Source organism: Schistocerca cancellata, chromosome 2, assembly GCF_023864275.1.
Source record: "Schistocerca cancellata isolate TAMUIC-IGC-003103 chromosome 2, iqSchCanc2.1, whole genome shotgun sequence".
Lineage (NCBI taxonomy): Eukaryota > Metazoa > Arthropoda > Insecta > Orthoptera > Acrididae > Schistocerca > Schistocerca cancellata.
In genome coordinates, this window is record NC_064627.1 from 199,458,962 (window position 1) to 199,482,983 (window position 24,022).

The following is a 24,022-nucleotide window of genomic DNA, read 5'->3' on the forward strand; positions in this document are numbered from 1 at the left end:
GCACCATTGTCTGAGGGCTTTCCACTGGTTATTATTTCTCAGGTTCTTCCCTTGCCACCTGCAACATTAGTTCACTGCAGCATTGGAATGTGGGATCTATTTATCTTGAAGTTTTCTTCATTGTTGTTGAACCTATGGGGGGGGGGGGGGGGGGGAGCAGCTTTTCCACACAATGAAAACCTCTGTGTCAGTGAACTTCGTTATATGGTTGGTTTTATACAGTAAGTGCTCCACCACAACCAATTTATTCACAAGTGCCAACTTGTAATAGTGTTAATGTTTGATGATCATTCTGGAATCGTGGCCTGGCGAGTTAGCAAATCTGCTGGAAGGCATGGACTTCGATGACTGCCCCTAGGTAGCACTGCTGTAATCCGCAAGCACTGTTGTTGCTCCTGTAACTGTATGGAGACATGCTGATCCTCCTGCCCTATCAGCATCTGTGGCTGCCCCTTTAAAGCCAGCAGTGCAGCTGCTCAGTCAGTTGTGATGTCACTGTCTGGTTGTATTGATCTCCCTACAAAATGTTGTTTTGGTTCTGGGTTCACTAGTTATTACAGTTTTGCTCATGGGTAATTCACAGCACTCATCATTATACTGTGTAATCTCCGTTCCCTCTCTTGTTGTTGTCCACCTGTTTACTCTCGTGTGGCTCGCTGTTGACACCCTCCGCTCATCTCTGCAGGTTTTCAACTTGTTCCTGGTCTTGTTTGATACTGGTCACTATAACTGGTTACAGGGTGTAAGGTTATCAGCATTCCAAAGGCACAAAGCTTGTGCAGTTCACGGAACAGCAACAGCAATGGCTGCTCCAGCAGTTTCTTTCAGTAGCAAATTTCATTAACAGACTGAATTGCTCTGTCAGGAAATTCAAATTTTGTACGATCGTTTACAGGTTCAGAATTCCCAACTTATCCAGGCTGTGGTGAATTCCCAGGTGGAGATCTACCAACCTATATTTCCACTGTGCGATGCCACCGAAGAGCACTGGGACATAAATTTGCAGCTGTTGAATCAGCACATTGGCACCTTTCAGATCTCTGATGTCCCTCTTAAACAGTGCTCATTCTTTCTTGGTCTTCCCTGAAGACATTTTTCTTACTAAGGAAGTTGGCTCCACTCACGAATCCTGTTGCGCTCATGCTCAAGGATGTGTATTCATTGTTGTCACGTTATTATTCCCAACGATTCAAATACAGTTGCATTGCGCCTCAAGTTCCATTAGTATCACAATTGGCTTGGCCAGCTGTACTGCTCTTGGTGACGGATTTGCAGAGGTCCAGTCGAAGTTGTGATTTCACTTGTACAAACCCTGCTTGCAAGACTAGGTGTGTAGATTCTTTGATCAGACACCATAGTGGTCAAATTAGCTTCCACTCAGGAAGTAAGCACTTCTGCCCTAATACCAGGCAACCCTTCCCCGACACTATTTCGAAAACCTTGCACTCTTTTGAGATCACGCAGGCAGCTAGTGAATACCTTAATCCTAAGTAGCAGTGGTCCAGTTGCCCCCTTGGGGACAGAATTCTTGTAAGTCCTTTCCTGACAGTGACGACATGAGTCATAGATTTCAGAAGCCAGTGGCCTCTGAACAGCCTGTCACACCCTGTTGGCATAACAGTGGGGTCTCCCATCGTATTTTGACTGCTTCACAGCCCACCCATGTGCAGACTGTCCATATTGCTGGGAGAACTGCAGCTGTTGTCGGAAAGACAGGCATCTCCAAAATGTCAGTCATCAGACATCAAGACAGTTGGATACAACACCCCGTGAGAGTCAAGGGGCGATGCCTGAGCTTCAGGCATTTGTTCCTCAGGGCGATATTTCCACCATTAAGTTGTTCATCAACCTCATGATTACAAACTGGGATGTCTGTTTCCAGGTGGACAAGGAGCTAATGTTTCTTTCATTAACCTCTTAGCATATGCTAGTGTTGGTTCCCCTGACTTGGTCCTGCCATCCCGTACATTTGTCAGGTATGGTGACAATTTGATTTCCCTACTGGGTAAATTCACAACCAACTGCATACAACAGCTGTCTGTTGTCGATAGTCACTCAGCTAGCAACATTTTTGGTTTGCATGCCTTCTCGCTGTATGGATTCTGCATCGCTGATAAGGTTCAGGTTGTCTCAGACACGGTTCCCTTCCAGGAGCTTGACGTCCTCCATACCACCTTTCCACCTCTATCCGAACCTGACCTGGCATGCACTGCAGGTTTCAAGGCTCATATCTCCTTACATCCAGGTGCAGGGCCCTGTTTCTGCCAGGCACATGCCATAAATGTCTCCTTACTAGTGGCTGTCAAGTAAGAACTCGATTGCCTCCGTGAAACTTTCCTTGCCAATTCTGCAGATAACCACCTCATTTCTTATCTTACCTTCACACTTAATTTTTAACATTCTTATGTAGCACTACATCTCAAACATTTCGATTCTCTTCTGTTGCAGTTTTCCCACAGTCCATGTTTCACCACCATACAATGCTGTGTTGCACGTGAACGTTCTAAGAATTTTTTTTTTCAAATTAAGGCATATGTTTGATACTAGTAGGCTTTTCTCAGCCAGGAAAGCCCTTTTTGCCAGTGCTGGTGTGCTCTGCTCATCATGGGTTATTTTACTGCTGAGATAGTAGAATTATCTAACTTTGTCTGCTTCAAGATCACCAGTTCTTAATTTTTTGAGAACATTTCTTGTGGAGAACAGTGTTTTTTCTTAGTACTTTAAAGTGAACATAAATGGTCTCTACTACAAGAAACCTATTGTTTTTGTGATTACCAGTTTGTCAGTTACTGACTATCTTCAGATCTCATACTTTGATGGTAGGCAGTAGCGGAGAATGGAGCAGGCGTTAACGAACTCCATGAACTGGGAGCAGTGGACATTCATGGAGTTCGTAACAACTGCTCTGATCCTTGTCACTGCCTGCCGTCATGGTGTGAAGTCTGAAGATGGTCAGTAACTTATCAACACAAAAAGAAAGGTTTGTTGCAGTCGAGACTATGTTCATTTTAAAATCCCCAATTTGGATGTTAAGTTTCTTGCTGTCTTCATTTTTGCTTCCTCATTATTTTTGTCTTTCTTCAATTTAATCCCGGTCCATATTCTATTTTCCTTTGGATGTTCATTTTTGTCCTGTTGTCCTCAGGATAGGGCTCCCAGAGCAGTTTTCAGTTTATTATGCGGAATTGTGTGCTATCTTGAGGTAACTGGAGTAGATGGGACAGTGTCATGGTAAGAAATTCCTGTCTGCTCATATTTCCATAATGCCTCCTCCCTATTGGTCATGAGTACCCCACAAATTGAATGGTGCATGATGTGCAGAGCACTCTCCTTTTATTGCAAATACAGGTCGAGGAAATAACTTCCTGCTGGGTTCCAGGGCACATCCAGGGAAACAAACTTGCTGATGTGGCTGCCGAGTGGCCTTGCTCCCTTCCACCTCCTGCATGACGTTCAGTCCCCCTGCAGGCTGTTACCTCATTTTTGACCAAGAAGACTGTGTGTTGGTGGGAGGCTCAGTGGCTGGAAGTGAGGAGTAATAAGTTACTGTGTGTAACACCTTCAGTGGGACTGTGGCTTAACTCCTTCTGACCACAGCAAAGAAGTATCAGCCCTTACATGACATTGCCCATTGATGTGGAGCTTTCTCTGACGTTGTGAGGAGCCACCAGTGTGTCACAGATGTGGGACACAGCTATCTGTACAACATATTTTAATTCAAACAGTTCTTGTGACAGGACATCGACAACTTTTATTCATTGTCAATGATAAAATTTCATAGTGTTGTAAAAATTGTTTCTAAAAAGAAAAACTCTGCCTGGTTTCAGGACATAAGTCCCATTATATTGAGTGTCTTTTATATGATGACCTGAGGTTGATATGGGCCTCCCGCAGGACCTTCCCTCTATTATTAATGATAATGAGGTGTATGTGATTCATCTTTTAAGATTTTGTGTGGAGTGCACATGTGGGTTTTTTAAGTTAGAGAACTCCCTACCTAGGCCCGACAAGACTCCTCCTGAGACGCGGCAAGGTAATAGTAAACTGCAGGAATGTCTATAGAAATGTCCCAGAACTGCTCTCATTAATAGACTGTCACAATGCCCACATAGTACTAGGGACAGAAAGTTGGCTGAAACCAGATGTAAACAGTAATGAAATCCTAAACTCAGATTGGAATGTATACCGCAGAGACAGGCTGGACAGTGAACGGGGAGGCGTGTTTATGGCGATAAGAAGTGCAATAGTATCGAAGGAGATTGACGGAGATCCGAAATGTGAAATAATTTGGGTGAAGGTCATGGTTAAAGCAGGCTCAAACATGGTAATTGGATTTCTCTATAGGCTCCCTGGCTCAGCAGCTGTTGTGGAAGAGCATCTGAAGGAAAATATGGAAAATATTTTGAGTAGATTTCCCCACCATGTTATAGTTCTGGGTGGAGATTTTAATTTGCCGGATATAGGCTGGGAGACTCAAACGTTCATAACGGGTGGCAGGGACAAAGAATCCAGTGAAATTTTTTTAAAGTGCTTTATCTGAAAAACTACCTTGAGCAGTTAAACAGAGAACCGACTCGTGGTGATACCATATTAGACCTTCTGGTGACAAACAGACCCGAACTATTTGAAACAGTTAACGCAGAACAGGGAATCAGTGATCATAAAGTGGTTACTGCATTGATGATTTCAGCCATAAATAGAAACATTAAAAAAGGTAGGAAGATTTTTCTGTTTAGCAAAAGTGACAAAAAGCAGATTTCAGAGTTTTGTCTCAAGTGCAGATAGTGTTGAGGATCAGTGGACAAAGTTCAAAACCATTGTACAATATGCATGAGATGAGTATGTGCCAAACAAGATCATAAGAGATGGATAAGAGCCACTGTGGTACAACAACAGAAGTTAGAAAACTGCTGTGGAAGCAAAGGGAACTTAACAGCAAACATATATATAGCCAAAGCCTTGCAGGAGAAAAAAAAAAAAAAAAAAAAATTACGCAAAGCGAAATGTAGTGTGTGGAGGGCTATGCGAGAGGCGTTCAATGAATTCCAAATTAAGGTTCTAGGTACTGACTTGCCAGTAAATCCTAAGAAATTTTGGTCTTATGTCAAAGCGGTAGGTGGATCAAAACAAAATGTCCAGACACTCTGTGACCAAAATGGTACTGAAACAGAGGATGACAGACTAAAGCCAAAATATAAAATGTCTTTTTCCAAAGCTGTTTCACAGAGGAAACTGCACTGTAGTTCCTTCTCTAGATTGTCGCACAGATGACAAAATGGTGGATTCGAAATAGATGACAAAGGGATAGAAAAACATTTAAAATCACTCAAAAGAGGAAAGGCCACTGGACCTGATGGGATACCAGTTCAATTTTACACAGAGTACGCGAAAGAACTTGCCCCCCTTCTTGCAGCGGTGTACTGTAAGTCTCTAGAAGAGCGTAGCGTTCCAAAAGATTGGAAAAGGGCACACGTCATGCCCGTTTTCAAGAAGGGACGTCGAACAGATGTGCAGAGCTATAGACCTATATCTCTAACGTCGATCAGTTGTAGAATTTTGGAACACGTATTATGTTCGAGTATAATGACTTTTCTGGAGAATAGAAATCTACTCTGTAGGAATCAGCATGGGTTTCAAAAAAGACGGTCGTGTGAAACCCAGCTCGCGCTATTTGTCCACGAGACTCAGAGGCCCATAGACAAGGGTTCCCAGGTAGATACCGTGTTTCTTGGCTTCTGCAAGGCGTTCGATACAGTTCCCCACAGTCGTTTAATGGACAACCTTAATCGTACATATGTTGCTAACTGAAATTTAATTATAAGAAATTGTACCAAGAACAATGTGTTTTGGGTGGATCTTGAGTGTGTAGCTGCCTTCAAATAGCCTACTCTCATTATACCCAAGTTACAATAATTATCTTGCCATGAATATGATGTTTCTCATTATTGTATTGGAACAAATCACACAGTTAACAATGGGTTTTGCAGTGATTCTCAATTTGCTGGTGCTCCGAACGGCATATATACTTATAGGCGTGAAATGAATGCCAATACGGTGCCTCACAACTCTGTACTGAAGGGAGACGGCGTGCTTGTGACGTAGGCGGCGTTGTGCCATCTCATTGGTCAATGCTCAGACACACGCTCAGAATATCTGACATGCCAGATATTGCTCTGCACGTTCGGAAAGACTCCCTAGTGTGCTATTCTACGCCGTGACGTCAGAAACTCGGCATGCTTAACACTCAACGTTCGGATGCGCGGTCCCTGTACCGACGGCTTAACAGAACACAGCATGTCATTCTCAATGGAGAGAAGTCTTCGGAAGTAAGAGTGATTTCAGGTGTGCCGCAGGAGAGTGTCGTAGGACCGTTGCTATTCACAATATACATAAATGACCTTGTGGATGACATCGGAAGTTCACTAAGGCTTTTTGCGGATGATGCTGTGGTATATCGAGAGGTTGTAACAATGGAAAATTCTAGTGAAATGCAGGAGGATCTGCAGCGAATTGACGCATGGTGCAGGAAATGGTCCATGCCACACAGCCCCTGCTACTCGTGTAGCCGCATGCTGCATGTAATGGTCTCCTGACCTATTTAGTGGAACCCGAAACCCCACCAACCTATGACACAAGTTGAGGAATGTGTGGCCTACACACTCGCAGAACCATCTGAGCCTCTGATTGAGGCCCTCCACTTGGCTCTATACCAGAGATCCACAATCAGTCATGTTGCCTAGGCTGCAAATAGTGAGCTCTGCTTTTGTCTGGCAAGCAAGACTGGCAGCCTTTACTACTTCATGTAGCCACTCGAAGCCAGAGAGAATCTATTTTGATCCAAAGTGACACACTCTGGTACCAATTTGAACTATCACCTGCAGTTGGTTGCACCCTGTGCTCTTCATGACATGCAGAGGGACCCATGCCAAGTCTAATCACTCCACTTGGTACACACACAGAGTGCACAGTGGCTATCTTCCCCTCTTTGACAACCATGTCCCTAAGTGGCCCCATAACGTGCCTAACATTGGAGCTGCCAGCTCACAGTAATACCACCCTCTGTGACTGCCAGGATCTTGCAGGCTGAGAGGTTTCCTCTGATACAGGACAAGCGACTGTATCGGGCTGAGGGACATCGTCAGCCACAGATAGCACCTGGAAACTGTTTGTCAGACCAACGGAGGAGACTTAACATTCAGCCCTCCAGGAAGTCTTTTGCAGTCTGCCATGCCCTGAGATGACCTCCCACTCTACCACCGGTGAGGGGTCAACCTTAATGTGAGCAGTAATTGGGCTGGCCAATGGTGCGGACCAGTCGGCGGATTTGTGGGTCATGCTGGATGTACAATGGATTCCCATGGCGAGTCCCCAACAGTTATGTCTGTCCACTGCAGCCTCAAGCTGTGTAACTGAAGCCAACACAGTCTGGAGTTGAGAGTGAAGTGTCACCAACTCAGCTCGCATCCACACGTAACAATCAATTCCTATCCATACTAGAGATGATGGAAAACTACACTACACAAACAAACCAGGCATCATCGACATGCACTGCAGAAGTCTACTGTAGATGATTACGAAAGTGCAAGAACTGTATAATAAATTAGATTAATAAAATCAAACAACAGAAAATTCAGGATGGAATGCAACAAATTAGATTAACATGCAGATATTGGAAAACTAAACTACCAAAGCACACAGATGAGGCTAAATAATACTTTCCTACACAAAGAAAAACACATGAACTATGTCTAATGAATATTAAATTAACATGCAGAAATTCAAAAACTAAACTACCAAAGCTCACAGGTGAAGCAATGTAATCTTCTTCTTGTTGGTGTTGGTAGGCTGGTGACAGCTGCCTGGCTGACCGGACTACTGTCTACGAGCAACCACTAGCTTTCAAAACAAACAGATGACTGTTGACTTCCACTACATGCCATGAAACCACAAACCACCACCACATTCATTGTGCTCACAGGTTCTAGGGCCGTCCCTGGTCTTGTTTGATTCTGCCCACTATAACTGCGGTATTGATGGTTGACCCAGTCATTCCAACATACTTTTCCACATGTACACGGTATGCAGTATTCTGGACATTGTGAATGGTTCTACTTTGTCCTTTACTGATTTGAGAAACTCTTTGATCTTCTTGGTCACTTTGTAAATAATCTTTATGCAGTGTTTGCACAATATGTGGCCAGTTCTGTCCTACATCCTGTGGATCTATGACAGAAAGGCCGTAGCCAACAATTCTTCTTCCAGTGTGTCACTTTGCTGAGTGTTGGGTTTAGTGACACGTCTTACACAGCTGGTGGAGTGCCCATTGCTCCTCAGAATGCATTCCAGGTGATGCATCTCATGTCTGTTGTTCTGTGGTTCACATATTCATGTCGTGTTATGAGCATATTAATTATTCCTCTTTCCTGGCTCAGGTGATGATTTGACAGTCTATTGGCCATGTTGTCAGTTTTCCTTATACCATGTCGCCCAGATTCTCACTACTCCTCATAACCAGCACATTTAGAAAGTATAGCTATTGGTCCGTTTTTATATCCACAGCAAATTTTATGTTGTCATGAGTCTGTTCACATTTCTTAGGAAGTAATTGAGCTGTTTATCACCATAGTTCCACATGAAGACTATTTCATCGACATACTTTTACCACACCTTAGGTTTACAAGCTGCATAGTCCACGCCTGTCTTTTGAAGTGCTCCATGGTGAAATTGGCGACCACGTGATTTAAATGGACTACCCGCGATGACATGTTCCAGCTATTTGTAGAAATCATCACTCTACATTAAACAGCACATGTTAACACATACATCAAAGAACTTGGTGATGTCCTTCAGGAAAATGGACCAGTAATCTCCAGAAATTCAGTGAGTGCCACTGTGATAAACAAAGACACTGTCAAAGCCCAGCGGGGCATAATTGGTCAGAGTTTAGGTTTTTCAGCTTCTCAATAAAAATGTTCCATGTTCTTTATGTGTATGTTGGCTTTTCGTAAGTGCAGCTGAAGCAGAGGCCAAGTGTTGGACCAGTTTGTACATCACTGAGCCAGGAACATTTATGATTGGTCTTTTTTAATGATACATCATCTTTATGGACTTCTGGTACCCATATAGCTGAGGTGGTAGGGTTTCAGGTACATACAATTGCTGGTGGCTGCGGGCTTGACTTCATCCCTCCGTCAGCAGTGGCGGGTGAACCTGTGACAATGCCTGCTGCTCTCATTGGTGAAACATTAGGAAAAATCATTAAACAAACATTGGCCGAAGATGTCGAGATGGAAGTCAGCAGGTAATATGTCAACAATTGGCTATGAAAGTCTCAACAAATTTGTACTGTACCTCTACTGGGAGGAAATTCCAGGATTGTACCGTCAACAAAAGAAGAAAGTCCTCTCAGATTTTTATCACAGTTTGCAATGAAGTGATCATATCAATCACTCAAGCAGTTTGTAACTACAGCAGGGTGGAGGTGGGAAATTCATCCAACCAAGAAAAACTTGACAAAAACTGATGCACAGCTTTTTCTGTCAACTCAGTGGCAATGTGCATTGGGAAAACTAGGATAAGATTGACAGCATCACTCACAGAAGTATGCAGGACAAACTCAACTGCTGCACCAAGTGAGAGAAGAAAAAGTGTGTAAAATGTGGAAAGCATATTGTCAAATCAATTCCCAACATGTCACACACCATGGTCAGCATAAGTCAACTGCCACTGACCCTAGAGGAATAGTCTGTCCTTCCGAAATTAGGGAATTTGATTGTCATCCTCTGAATTTTACCTTTGGAGGATACCATTACCAACACCAAAGCAGTCATCCAGAAGCTTCCTCATGAAAAAGCTTAGGAAATACACAGTGCAACTGCCACAATACTACATCAGGCCAAACCACCAGCTTGCAACCTGAATAGAGAAGAATTACAAACTATTGAGAGCATTAACGTTGACAAGAGCATATTGGTTCTGCCTGCTTACAAGGAAAATGCAATCGTCGTCATAAAGAAGACTAAAGATTATGAGTAGAAGATACATAACTTACAAATCTCATAGAGTAGCGAAAGCAAAGCGCAGATCCGATGTAGCAGACACACATAATATGAATGACTTAATTGGTGCATCATCCCCTCAGAGCTAGAGAGGAACCTGTGTTGTACGGGTTACCAAAAATCCGTAAATATGCTGTGTAGGTGCAACTGATCACAAGTACTCGTGGCTCACCAATGTATAAACTGGCAAAATACTTGACCCCTCTACTTCAGCTGCATGTGGAAAAGTCTGCTTCAGCTGCATGTGGAAAAGACGAACACCTACATAAGGGACACAAGACATTTAATTGAGATACTGAAGAAAGTAGGACAGAATGATGTAGTGATCAGATTTGATGTTATTTCTTTGTTCACCAAAGTGCTTCTCAGTGACAGTGTGGAGCAAATAGGTTCACTTTTCTTGCAGGACATAACCAAAATCTTTCATGCATGTCATAACACAAGCCACTGGTGATTTCTATGAACAGCAGGGAAAGGAGAAAATTGAAGCATTTGCGATGTGGTGCTACAGAAGAATGTTGAAAATTAGGTGTAGGTAATTGGTGAGGAAAGAAATATATGGATACACTGGCAAGTAGAAAGTACAGGATATGGAAAACACTGGGAAGTAGAAAGGACAGGATGGCAGGACATCTGTCAAGAAATCAGGGAATAGCTTCCATGGTACTAAAGGGAGCTGTAAAGGGTAAAAATCTTTAGAAGAAAACAGAACTTGGAATACACCAGCAAATAATTGAGGATGTAGGTTGCAAGTGCTACTCTGAGATGAAGAGCTTGGCACAGGAGAGAAATTTGTGGCGGGCTGCATCAAACCAACCAAAGACAGATGACTCAAAAATAAAAGCTTGAAAATGTGGCCACAGGTAGTCAATTTAGTCCAGTGGTTACCAGTTTCTTCAAGGGGCATTTGAAAAGACAGGCACTGGGTTTGGCAGATTGTAACCTTATGAGATGATACAGTTAAATCGATGACACTTGTGCAGGGAGGCATGGTGAGAAACAGCTCGGTGATTTCCTAAGATATCTGAACAGTCTCCATGCAAACATGAAATTCGCTATGGATGTGAAACAGGAGTAACAGCTACCCTTTCTAGTTATGCTGGTTACGAGGAATGGTGAAAACCTTGGCCACAGTGTTTTTCGTAAATTGGCATACGTTGACCAATACGTGCGCAAACTGTCAAATCACACTGCAAGTCAGAAAAATATGCTCATATGTGAGCTGCAGCAGCTTGTACACAAGATGCAACATCTGGGAAGTGTTATGAGGAGCAATGGGTTCCACACCAAATGCATAAGAAGTGTTCTGAAACTTAACTCTCAGTGAAGTGACACTTTGGAGGAAGAAATGTCTGGTATGTGCTCTCTAACATACATCACTTGGTGACAGACATAATTTTCTGTATATTGCTCTAACATGGCCTAACAACTATTTACAAACCAACCGAGATGATCAAATGGCATCACAAATTGGCAAAGTATGAAAGATGCCCATGTGCAATGATGGAAATATATTTTCTACAGTAGAAAAGTCTGTCTGAACGGCTGGATGATATATTAGTAGCAGGATCACTGAATATAAATGGTATTGCATTTTGGGGCAGGTGGAGAAATTGGCTGTGGCAGAGCACATGCTATGTGAGACCGACAGCATTTTCAGAATTTGCTGACGCAGAAGTTCTTGGTGCAGAGAACAGCGACTCTGCTGACTTTTTCAAGGAAGCCATAGAAATTCACAATCATGACAATAGTTTCAATAAGAAAGATTAAAGCCTTGTGGTAAACAGAGCCTTGATTCCTATGCTGCAGTGAAAAAACGTTGCATGTTACTTTGGGAGACTCTCAGCAGTAATGACCAGGGAAAAGCTGTCGGATGTTGGCATATCTGATACATATGATGCGTAGTTGTTGTTGTCTGTTCCAGTCCACCAGCAGCAACGAAGGGTCAGCCTTTGATAATGGCTGCAGTTGTGCTGTTGAAACTTGTAGATAAATTTTTAATGTTGATCAAAGATTCCAAGACAGAAGCCAGCAAGAAATATGTCAACAACTTGCCATGAACGCCCTTAATAGTTTTGAACATAGCTTCATTTAATATTCAATCACGGCCACAGAAATGTTGAGTCACTACAAGTCTTTGAAGTAAATACATTTGAGTTGGTTACAGAGCCCGATACGGCAGAAGTCAAAAGCAACTCTCTTGGCTGACGGGTATGCCAAGGTGTTTAAGGGTTGTCCTGAAGTGAATCTTAAGATATACTTCGCAGCGTTAAAGTTTCACATGATCTATGTTTCACTTGAAACTGAGGAATGTGACGTCTGCCCAGTAATCAGAAGTTGTACATGCTTTATTTTTGGTCGTACAAGCTATTATTATGTTGTTTCAAACATTGTGGGTGGAGTATATTGAATTAAGTACAGGTGAACTGCTGTTGTAAAATACATTTCAGTTGAGACACGTATATTTTAATGCTTACTTTGGTTAAAAACTACTTTATTCCATGTCTTGTGTTGTGTGTAAATGGGGGGGGGGGGGGGAGGGGGGGGTTACTAGTCACTTCAGATGAAATATTTGTTAACTGTTGTATGTTTATCCTGTAACAAAAGAAGCTGTGATGAGTGTTAATAAGAAAACTTTATATGAAGATTTCAGATTAGTCAATCCATTACCTGAATTAATGAAGGATTTCTGCATTGACTGTTGGCGTGAATGTGTATTCACCTCTCCATTATTAAAATATTTATAGCTATAACAAATGTTGTATTACTTTACTTGCTTCAATTTACTATAGTTATTATGAATTTTAATTCCTCAGTTTCCTGAGGGAAGAGAAATTATTTAGTTGAATGTTGATTAATTTGTGTACTTTCAGCCCCAAGCAATTGATCCTTTACTGAGGCAATCCATTGGACAATTCCTGAGCACTCTTCAGGATCCTGATTTGAATGTTCGCAGAGTTGCTCTAGTAGCATTTAATTCGGCTGCACACAACAAGCCTATTCTAGTCAGAGATCTGTTGGATACTGTTTTACCACAGTTGTACAGTGAAACAAAAGTCCGTGTAAGTAAATATGCTTTCAAATTTATTCATGTGGACAGTTTGTTTCTTGTTGTTCTGTTATGTTTTTAATTTAAACACCGAAGTTGGTCTAGCCCACCATGGAACAGTTTTGTAATTTGAATAACAGTAAATAAACAACATATTCACACAACAAGGATTTGATTTTTAAATTCAGAGTAAGCAATGTATTGAAGCATAGTTGAAATTAAATTGGAAGTTTAGAAAATTGATGAAAATTTATCAGAAAATTCTAATTTAGTGATGAGATCTTTTATGTGTACATTGTATGAATATCACTAAAATATCTGGTAGTGCATAGTTGAAGTTAACGTGTTAATGCCACAGCTGCAGCATTCAAACTATAATTGATAAAATTGTTGTATTGATAAAGAGGCGAATTTATTAATGCCAATTGAAGAGGGGTGAAAGCATGAAATGTCTTTGCATAAACAGTTATATACAATGTTGCTGGTTGCTACATTTCTCAAAGTAATTACCTTACTTAATTCACCTGTAATTCCACTCAATCAGATTACTTGTAATACAGCTTCTAATCAGGCCATTTAGTGAAAGCTCCATGATATGAGTTTTTGGGATGGTTATTTATGAATCTCCATTACTTAATATATTTTGTTTCTAAATGATTTAAAGAATTGAGGAACGAAATGTAAAATGATACAATTAAAAGTTAGAGGGAGTGTGAAAAAGTGATCATTAAATATACACACATTATCACGGTATAGTTATATAAGCGGCCACTTATCATGGGATAATTATATATTTTTTATTTTTATAATTATATTTTATGATTTTGGTTGGGGTGTCTTTAAATATTGTGGGCTAGCATGAGACTTGATTTATGTGTACCGCGATAACACTCTTACGGACATCGGCTGCCCCGAAGTATGTACGATTTAATATTTTTTAAACACAACGCGCGATTCACCGCCTTCTAGTAGATGGTTTGCGTGAGCGCTGCCATTTAGAAAAGAAAATGTACGTATTCTTACGCAAACTGTAATTATTAATATGGGTCTCAGGGGCTACTGGTTATTTATGTACCAAATTTAACAAAGATGAACTGAGATATTGCGGAGCTTATTGAATGGAATGATTTTCAATATTTCTTGTTCACTATTTGCAAGGCAAAACTGGAGAGAATCTCATCTGCCATTAAGCGGCCGAAATGCAATGTACTGAACTCATTCAGTGCTGTGAATTTTAGTGAATGGTTATTTATGTACCAAATTTAACAAAGATGAACTGAGATATTGCGGAGCTTATTGAATGGAATGATTTTCAATATTTCTTGTTCACTATTTGCAAGGCAAAACTGGAGAGAATCTCATCTGCCATTAAGCGGCCGAAATGCAATATACTGAACTCATTCAGTGCTGTGAATTTTAGTGAATGAAATCTCTCACTACTCTGAAATTAATGAAATATCAAAATTAAGAAGTCTCTCACATTTACATTTAATATTATAACATTAATTGTAAAAGATAGTCAGCGTAATGGCCCACCAAATGCTGCTAGGGAAGAAGAGCTCCCCGCAACTCGAACTTATGAAAAAACTTGGTTAATGAGAATTAATGGTTGTGACCATGAGAGGTGACAACTAAGTCAATAATACACACTTTGTAATAACAATTTCTATTATATTTTCCAAAAATACAAAAAAAAAATACATTAATTATCATCCAGCGCTACAATGGTGGCCTACCTCTAGACGAAACATAAACAGGAGAGAGAGTTCAGTCAAAGCATTGTCTGTGATCTTCAAGGCCTATGTTACACAGAGATTATACAAAAAGTGGTTCGTTATTAATTACATCAATATTTGATAATAATAATTTACATTCTTTACTATTTGTTATGCATCGCGCTGACGTACTTAGTCTTTAGATAATTTATGATTCACATTTCGCATAACAAAAACTTTTTTTTCCTTTCTCCAAATGTCCATTTATGTGATGTACCGTCACAAGATTAGGCTTTGAGTACGAGGTAAAATTGTGCTGTATACAAAAATGGGATGCAGCTTGAAGTAAATTGTTGTAGATTAATTTCGTTGTATTGTTTCAGAACCTTACCTAGTCACAGTATTTGGAAGCAGTGTTGTCAGGAAAAGATGGTTCCAATTATCTGATGATAAAACAAGCAACCACTCCTTCTGTTATGCTACAAATCACATACTGAAACAGGGCGTTGGGTTTTGCTTATGCCATGTGTGACATAAGCTATGGGGGAGGGGGACCTTAAACACAACATATGACATCAGAATGCAGGTGTTCCCATTGACTGTCAAGTTTACTGTTGTCAGATATGTGGCAGTACTATCCTTGCCTTCAACTATGGAAATGTAATCAGCAAAAGAAATGTCTTTCTGCTTTGGTTGTATGATAAGTAAAATTTTTATTGTAACAACCCTGTTCCTAATTAATTGTTTCCATTTGTGTAAAACAGAAAGAACTGATTCGAGAAGTGGAGATGGGGCCTTTTAAACATACTGTTGATGATGGACTGGACATCAGAAAAGCAGCATTTGAATGCATGTACACTCTTCTTGACTCTTGTCTTGACAGACTTGACATTTTTGAGTTTTTAAACCATGTGGAGAATGGATTGAAAGATCATTACGATATAAAAATGCTTACTTATTTAATGGTTGCCCGGTTAGCGCAACTTTGTCCTACTGCAGTTCTACAAAGTAAGTACTGAATATCATACTTATACTGACTAAGTTTTTGTGTAACACAGTTAAAACTGATCTGTTCTCTTAAACACACTTTGGTTGTGGAAAGGTTACTTGAAGTTTTCTTTAATGTTAGTTCAGACAGAAAATTGTTTCATCGGAATTTATCTTCCTGTGCTGTTGTCGGATCTCTTTTGTCCTCTTCTGCTTCATTCTGTATTCTTTTTCCCTATCTCCCTACTCTCTCCTTTCCTGTCCCTCCATCTTCCACTTCCCTTCCCACCCTATCTTGCCTCCCTCCCTGCTCGATCTTGCCTCTTGCCCCACCCGATCGTGCATCTCTCTACTGTGCAACGCACCATCTTGCCCTATCCTCCTGTTGTGCGTCACACCTTCTCACCCTATCCTACCCCCTTCCCTCCCCCTTTCTTGCATTCCTCCCTTCCCTTTTCTCTTCTCACCCTATCCTGCCCCCTCCTCTCTCTCACCTTGCCACACTGTCCCTCCCACCTGTTCTGACCCCCATCACTACCACCTCCATAGTGATTGTTGCTGCAAAGAATATGCTGTCTTGCTCATAATAATGGTAGTTCTTCATTTCTCATGTGTAAATATTACATTTGCCTCAGTGTTATTATTTGTAAGCATTATAGTACTATCAGTACTTCTAGCAGTTCAGTTACAATGAAAGTTTAGCTATTCAGTCACTTGTTGAAAATTATTCAGTCCTATTTTTTGTGTAAGCTGTTTCTGTTTAATTTTACTTTCCCACATTTTAAGGGTTGGAACGTTTGATAGAGCCACTGCGGAATACCTGCACAATGAAAGTTAAAGCCAATTCTGTTAAACAGGAGTATGAGAAGCAAGATGAACTGAAACGGTCAGCAATGCGAGCTGTCTCTTCCTTACTTACTGTTCCTGATGCAGGTATGGAATTTAAAATTAACTGTAACATTGTTGCATAATGTTGTTTTTAATACTGGAAGCATATTTCATCAAAATGTAAGTATTTTGTGGAAAGTGATACTAGAGTTAAAATGTCAATAGTGTATTTATATCTTTTTCGTTTGTCATGTTGCCTGCTATTTATAAACAGTAAAAAAGTAAGTTCCGCTTACATTGTGCAATTGTTTGCATGATGGCCTAACTGAGATAGTTTTTTAAATCTAAATTACGTTATTTTTCAATAAAATTGCCCTTTGAAGTTGGCAGTTATATGTTGGGGGTACCCAAAAATAACCGGAATTGTAATGCTGCACTGGCAGAGGGTTGTTGTAGGACCTCCCATGAGTCTTTCTACGAGGCAGCATCACCAGACAGTGACTAGTGTGATATCTGTGGCAGTTCTATGAGTGTGCATGCAGTGCAGATGTGACAGGAGAAATACTTCTTACAAATAATATGCAGCTGTGAAATTTTGTTTCAACATAGTCCATATAAATCAGGAAAAAATCTTACCTTCATAGTCTCGAATGTTATTGAATTTAGCATATGTTAAAATGAAGGACTAAGTAAGGAACACGTATTTTTTTGTTGTTCCGAGATACAGTCCTCCAAAGATGACACTGCACATACCATTTTGAAGACGCGAATTTTGGAAAAAAAAATTTAAAATGCTGTATCTACATCTACATCCATACTCCGCAAGCCACCTGATGGTGTGTGGCGGGGGGTACCTTGAGTACCTCTGTCAGTTCTCCCTTCTATTCCAGTCTCATATTGTTCATGGAAAGAAAGATTGTCGGTAGGCCTCTGTGTGGGCTCTAATCTCTCTGATTTTATCCTCATGGTCTCTTCGCGAGATATACGTAGGAGGGAGCAATATACTGCTTGACTGCTTGGTGAAGGTATGTTCTCGAAACTTCAACAAAAGCCTGTACCGAGCTACTGAGTGTCTCTCTTGCAGAGTCTTCCACTGGAGTTTATCTATCATCTCTGTAACACTTTCACGATTACTAAATGATTCTGTAGTGAAGCGTGCTGCTCTCCGTTGGATCTTCTCTATCCCTTCTATCAACCCTATCTGGTACAGATCTCATACCGGTGAGCAGTATTCAAACAGTGGGCGAACAAGTGTACTGTAACCTACTTCCTTTGTTTTCGGACTGCATTTCCTTAGGATTCTACCAATGAATCTGTCAGGCATCTGTTTTACCAACAATTAATTTTATATGGTCATTCCATTTTAAATCACTCCTAATGCCTACTCCCAGATAATTTATGGAATTAACTGCTTCCAGTTGCTGACCTGCTATATTGTAGCTAAACGATAAGGGATCTTTCTTTCTACGTATTCACAGCACATTACACTTGTCAACATTGAAATTCAATTGCCATTCCCTGCACCATGCGTCAGTTTGTTGCAGATCCTCCTGCATTTCACTAGAATTTTCCATTGTTACAACCTCTCAATATACTACAGCATCATCCGCAAAAAGCCTCAGTGAACCCCCGACGTTATCCACAAGGTCATTTATGTATATTGTGAATAACAACGGTCCCACAACACTCCTGCGGCACACCTGAAATCACTCTTCCTTCGGAAGACTTCTCTCCATTGAGGATGACATGCTGCGTTCTACTATCTAGGAACTCATCAATCCAATCACTCAACTGGTCCGCTAGTCCATATGCTCTTACTTTGTTCATTAAACGACTGTGCGAAGCTGTATCAAACACCTTGCGGAAGTCAAGAAACACGGTATCTACCTGGGAACCTGTCTCTGTGGCCCTCTGAGTCTCTTGGACGAATAGCGTGAGCTGGTTTTCACAAGATCGTCTTTTTCGAAACCCTTGCTAATTCCTGCAGAGTAGATTTCTAGTCTCCAGAAAAGTCATTATACTCGAACATAATATGTGTGTTCCAAAATTCTATAACTGATCGACGTTGGAGATATAGTTCTATAGTTCTGCACATCTGTTAAATGACCCTTCTTGAAAACGGGGATGACCTGTGCCCTTTTCCAATCTTTTGGAACGCTACGCTCTTCTAGAGACCTACAGTACACCGCTGCAAGGAGGGGGGCAAGTTCTTTCGCGTACTCTGTGTAAAATTGAACTGGTATCCCATCAGGTCCAGTGGCCTTTCCACTTTTCAGTGATTTTAATTGTTTTTCTATCCCTCTGTCATCTATTTCTAATCCACCATTTTGTCATTTGTGCGACAGTCTAGAGAAGGAATTACAGTGCAGTCTTCCTCTGTGAAACAGCTTTGGAAAAAGACATTTTGTATTTTGGCTTTAGTCTGTCATCCTCTGTTTCAGTACCATTTTGGTCACAGAGTATCTGGACATTTTGTTTTGATCCACCTACTGCTTTGACATAAGACCAAATGTCTTAGGATTTTCTACCAAGTCAGTACCTAGAACTTTACTTTTGAATTCATTGAACGCCTCTCGCATAGCCCTCCTCACACTACATTTTGCTTCTTGGAACAGTTCTAGATATTTTGTTGGCTTTTTTTATTTGAAAGATAATTGCTTTATGATTACAAAGAAATCCTCCATTGGGACTTACCTGTCAGTTATTTCACTATAGCATTCTGAACTTATTTTATACTTTATGGTAAAGGTTTTTTTTAATGCCAATCCATAAAATTTTGATTTTTTTTTTCTGTTGATTAGTACCATATAGTTCTACATTCCCTGAAAAGGAGAGCTTACTCTTTTAGGTTGAACAGGTTTCATAAACAGTTGAAATTTTTGCCATACATAAAACCTGTTTTACTACCGCATTATCACATAAGACTCATAAAAATCAAAGCCTAGCCTTATTTAACATAATTTTAGTTTTGAAAGATGAGTAAGAGACTCATTTTCAAGCATTTTAAATGGTTCCAAAATGTATGTGAAAGGTCCAAAGACTTAAAGGCTTGAATTTATACAACTTCTGTGCACTACGTTTTACACTGGAATTAACCAGTCAATGAACTAAAAATGTGTCCACTGCTTCAGTATCTTTATTTGATATAGAGTGATGTCTTCCTGTTGAAGCAGTAGGAACTTGAGCACTTACATTCTTCAAAACATTGTGAACAGGAAATGAGCACTGATGGTATGGTTGCTGTCTTTCAGCTGGAAACCTGTATCCAGCAGCTGGTCCATGTGGTAGCATAAAGTTCACTACAATTTCATTTAACTGATAGCTGGTGTCAATAATCTCTGCAATCCACCAGTCACAGTCGTACACAAACGCTACAGACATCCCCCTTCTCAGGTTGTGAATCTGAATATTAGCCAGCTGCTTCTGAGGTGTTGGCTGAACGAATGAAATTTCTTCTTTCTTGCTCTTTAACGCGCATGCAATATGAGTTCGCCCATCACTTTGAGTCCTAAAATGTTTCTTCTGAATTCCTTTCACAGGAGTTCTTTGTTTGGACCCATTCTTTTTTCTGCTCACGGAATTCTTCGATTTCCTTGTTGGACAAAAGAATGAGGGCTGTGGATGTGTAAGATTTCACGACTCTCGTGAAATCCTCAGCATTCTGAATCGCAGCTGTATTTGGTCTGAAAAGATTGTTTTGTAGCATGGTGCTTCAGAGGGCCTTCTATACCATCACAAGGCCCCTTCCCATGACCAGTAGCAATGTATACCCAGTCAGGTAGCACAAGTGACTTACTCAATTCAAACAGCTGGTAACGATTTTTAAAATGACTAGGAGCACCATCAGAAATAAAAATGATCTTCTCTGCCCATGTTTACAGTTAAGAATTTTGTACATTACTAGCAAAGCATGTGCTGAGTCATTACTTGTAACTGCAATTCTTGTGGTCTTGATTTGAAAATATGTCACTCCTGTAAAAATTGAAACCTGGTCATTACTCCAATGATACTCTTGTACTTCTTGTGGGAGAATGAAGACTAGTTCTCAGCAAAATCACAGTGAAATACTAAATATAGTTCTTCAGCCTTTACACACCCTTTCACTTCTGCAATGTGCTGTTGTTGCAATTTCTTCAGATACTGGTGTGTTACTGCTTTCACTGACCATTTACCAAGTTCATCAGTGAAACTGTCAAAGGCAACAGTTTTCTAAATAAATTTATTTTTGTCGCATGTCGCATATGTAACTTCTGCAGTTATCTGCTACGTCTTCCAGGCCAAGTGTCTGTACAGACAGTCCTCCCTTTCCAGGGCAGTCGCCATATTCTTCAAACAAACAAGTCTCTCGCTTTACGCCATAGACTACTATGAGGGTGTATATGACCCGGTACAACCGGGAGATCCGGGAAAAACCCGGGATATTTTTAGAATTCTGGGAATTTTTTGTTGCTTTAGTTTTCAGTTAGACTTTTGTAATTTTGACTAGTAAGAACCGATACTCTGACAAAGGATATTACTGTATCCCACTACTGCAGAATAATACTTCAACAATACAACATAAACGACAGAAAAAAACGAAAATAATTAAAATTGCAAAGGAAATGCGCCATATACGACAACACACACAGTGCTCTTGCAAGGGTCTGCCAATTGAAAATGTGTCAAAGGCTTTAGGAAGACTATGCAGTGCTTCATAACAACAAATTGCCTCCAGTCTACCAGTAAAAGGGGGCGCCAAATTCATATTCTTGAGGAAAAAAAACTTGTTTCACGAAGTGCCTATCATCATGTTTGTCTATCGATTATTCGTATGATTTTGAAATGCTTCCCTGATAGTTTTTGAATATTTTTGAACACATTTTAAGTTGGTTTCTGAATGAATCATAGGTTTACTTATGAATGCATGCATAGTGTACGTGATGTCTCTGTCAGGAGAATCCTCGTCGCCTCTTGAAATAAACTTTCCACAGACAAAATGGGACGGGGCTATACGAATTGAGGGAGTAAAGCCGAACGGATGAATGCCAATTGCTGTCTGATTATGTGGTTGATTGGGTTTGCGAATAATCAGCATTGTTATAATTACTAGCGAAACCCATAGATTCAGACTACCAGAATGGAAATAAATGACTGACAGGAGTAACAGGTGAGAAAGATTACATATTATCTTCTCTGTACATCCAAGGAAATGAAATTTTGATAGAAAATTTTTGGCCAGATCGCTACACTAGTAAGGACCAGTAGTACGGTCCCCAGCTAGCAGCTGCGCAAGTTCTATTCTGGGAGTAACACGGAAAACGTGTTGTTCGAACACATAATAATGCCTAACCGGAAAACAATTGTGGGATAACTAAACCTGTGATTCTGGCAGGGTTAGTGAAGTTAATCAGCGAACAAATTTTGACAGTTGCAGCAATAGCTACAGAATTGGTGATGACAAGATGGTTTGTTAGAACGAGGAAGGAGAAGAAACGGGGACATATACTACTTTTCGATCTCGTGCTTGAGAAGCTGGTGCGTATGAATGAAATGTAAAACTATTTCGTAACGTAAACCTTTTTGCTTGTAGTAGGCCTAGTAGGCATTTGATATTGGTACTTTGTGGATTATATTCAGTCGTGTTATAAAAATGGCCATTTTTGCCAAAACAGTCTCGTTTATTTGGTGTGTTACAAAATTGCTGCCATATTAGAAAGGCCTATTTTGTTTTATCTAGCACACAGTGACAAAATAGACGTAATCAGATCGAGAAACCACACCAGTCTTGGGTATTATTTGTATTAACAGCTTTTTCAGTATTAGATAACGACATTTTGATTTTTCATGTAGCAAAACGTTTGACGAACTTTGAGGTAATAGAGTCTTTTGCAGAAAGGAAAGCACACCATATAAAGCTGTAGCAAGATTAGAGAGAAAAAAATGCTAGGAGCTAAGGTTTGAAGAAATGTAAAATTTCTTGCTTAACTCATGTCAGTATTGGTTTTATATATCCTATATTTAATTTTATGTCACACAAAACAGCAAGTTATTAACTAATAGGCAATGAGAGTTCAGATTTTCTGAAGAGTTCTTGTTCACTCGATTACAAAGAATCCCATCCTCCTATTAATTGTGAGATTTTTTTTTAAGAGGGGCCGGCTGTTAAACCGGCCGAGTGGGAGAAGGAGAGCCACCACAAAACCGGCCGAGTGGGAGAAGGAGAGCCACCACAGGACATTTCAATTTCCACACTCCTGAATATAGTTTGGACGTGCGGTAGAAAAATTGTTTATGAAGAGTCATGGCGCTGCACTTTGGCATACTTCAGACCAAATAATATGTCTTACATTTCCTCGAACACACATATTTTATGTTTCAGACTTTTCTGAAAAGATGTCCGCTACCAGATGAACGTATTTTGAAAATTTGATTTTTTTTTTTTAGAATTGACCCAGTTCGCAAATGTTGTAGATCCGGGGCTGATGTGCAGAGCAGTCTGAGTTATAGTTGATAGTCTCCACGTGACCTATGTACACATTTAGTGATTTTGCTGTTTCCCCTTGGTTTACTCTCATGTCAAATGAAAACAAAACGGATATCTGTGGCTGGGAGCTCTCAAGTGAATTAAAACACATTCACATAATTACGGAAGGCTGAAATATGTCATTAGTTTCAGATTTTATTTTATTTCCACCTTTCTGACAGTCAAGCATTAATCGCCTTGCGGAACAACGAAGTTATTTTTGTCTGTTTGCTAAAGAAATTTGACTTTTGTTAACCTTTCCTGCAGAGACAGTCAATGTATTCGAAACGAAATGTTTAATTCCACAGTATTGGCTAGTTTCAACTGTTCGCTGCATTTCAAGTGCACGTTTTCATTTTCTAGCACGTGTGGCATTCATCATCATCATCATCATCATCATTTAAGACTGATTGTGCCTTTCAGCATTCAGTCTGGAGCATAGCCCCCTTATAAAATTCCTCCATGATCCCCTATTCAGTGCTAACATTAGTGCCTCTTTTGATGTTAAACCTATTACCTCAAAATCATTCTCAACCGAATCCACGTACCTTCTCCTTGGCCTGCCCCGACTCCTCCTACCCTCTACTGCTGAACCCATGAGTCTCTTGGGTAACCTTGCTTCTCCCATGCGTGTAACATGACCCCACCATCTAAGCCTGTTCACCCTGACTGCTACATCTGTAGAGTTCATTCCTAGTTTTTCTTTGATTTCCTCATTGTGGACACCCTCCTGCCATTGTTCCCATCTACTAGTACCTGCAATCATCCTAGCTACTTTCATATCCGTAACCTCAACCTTGTTGATAAGGTAACCTGAATCCACCCAGCTTTCGTTTCCGTACAACAAACTTGGTCGAAAGATTGAACGGTGCACAGATAACTT

At 40.4% G+C, this 24,022-nt stretch overlaps 1 protein-coding gene across 1 annotated transcript in view; it reads left to right on the plus strand.

Moving 5' to 3' along the window:
* LOC126161521 (cullin-associated NEDD8-dissociated protein 1) overlaps positions 1–24,022 on the plus strand; it is a 172,888-nt gene that overhangs the window by 141,512 nt on the left and 7,354 nt on the right. The window contains exons 19-21 of the mRNA XM_049917431.1: positions 12,932–13,120; positions 15,587–15,830; positions 16,596–16,742. Of these exons, the coding sequence (XP_049773388.1) occupies positions 12,932–13,120; positions 15,587–15,830; positions 16,596–16,742 (580 nt within the window). The remainder of the gene's footprint in view (positions 1–12,931; positions 13,121–15,586; positions 15,831–16,595; positions 16,743–24,022) is intronic.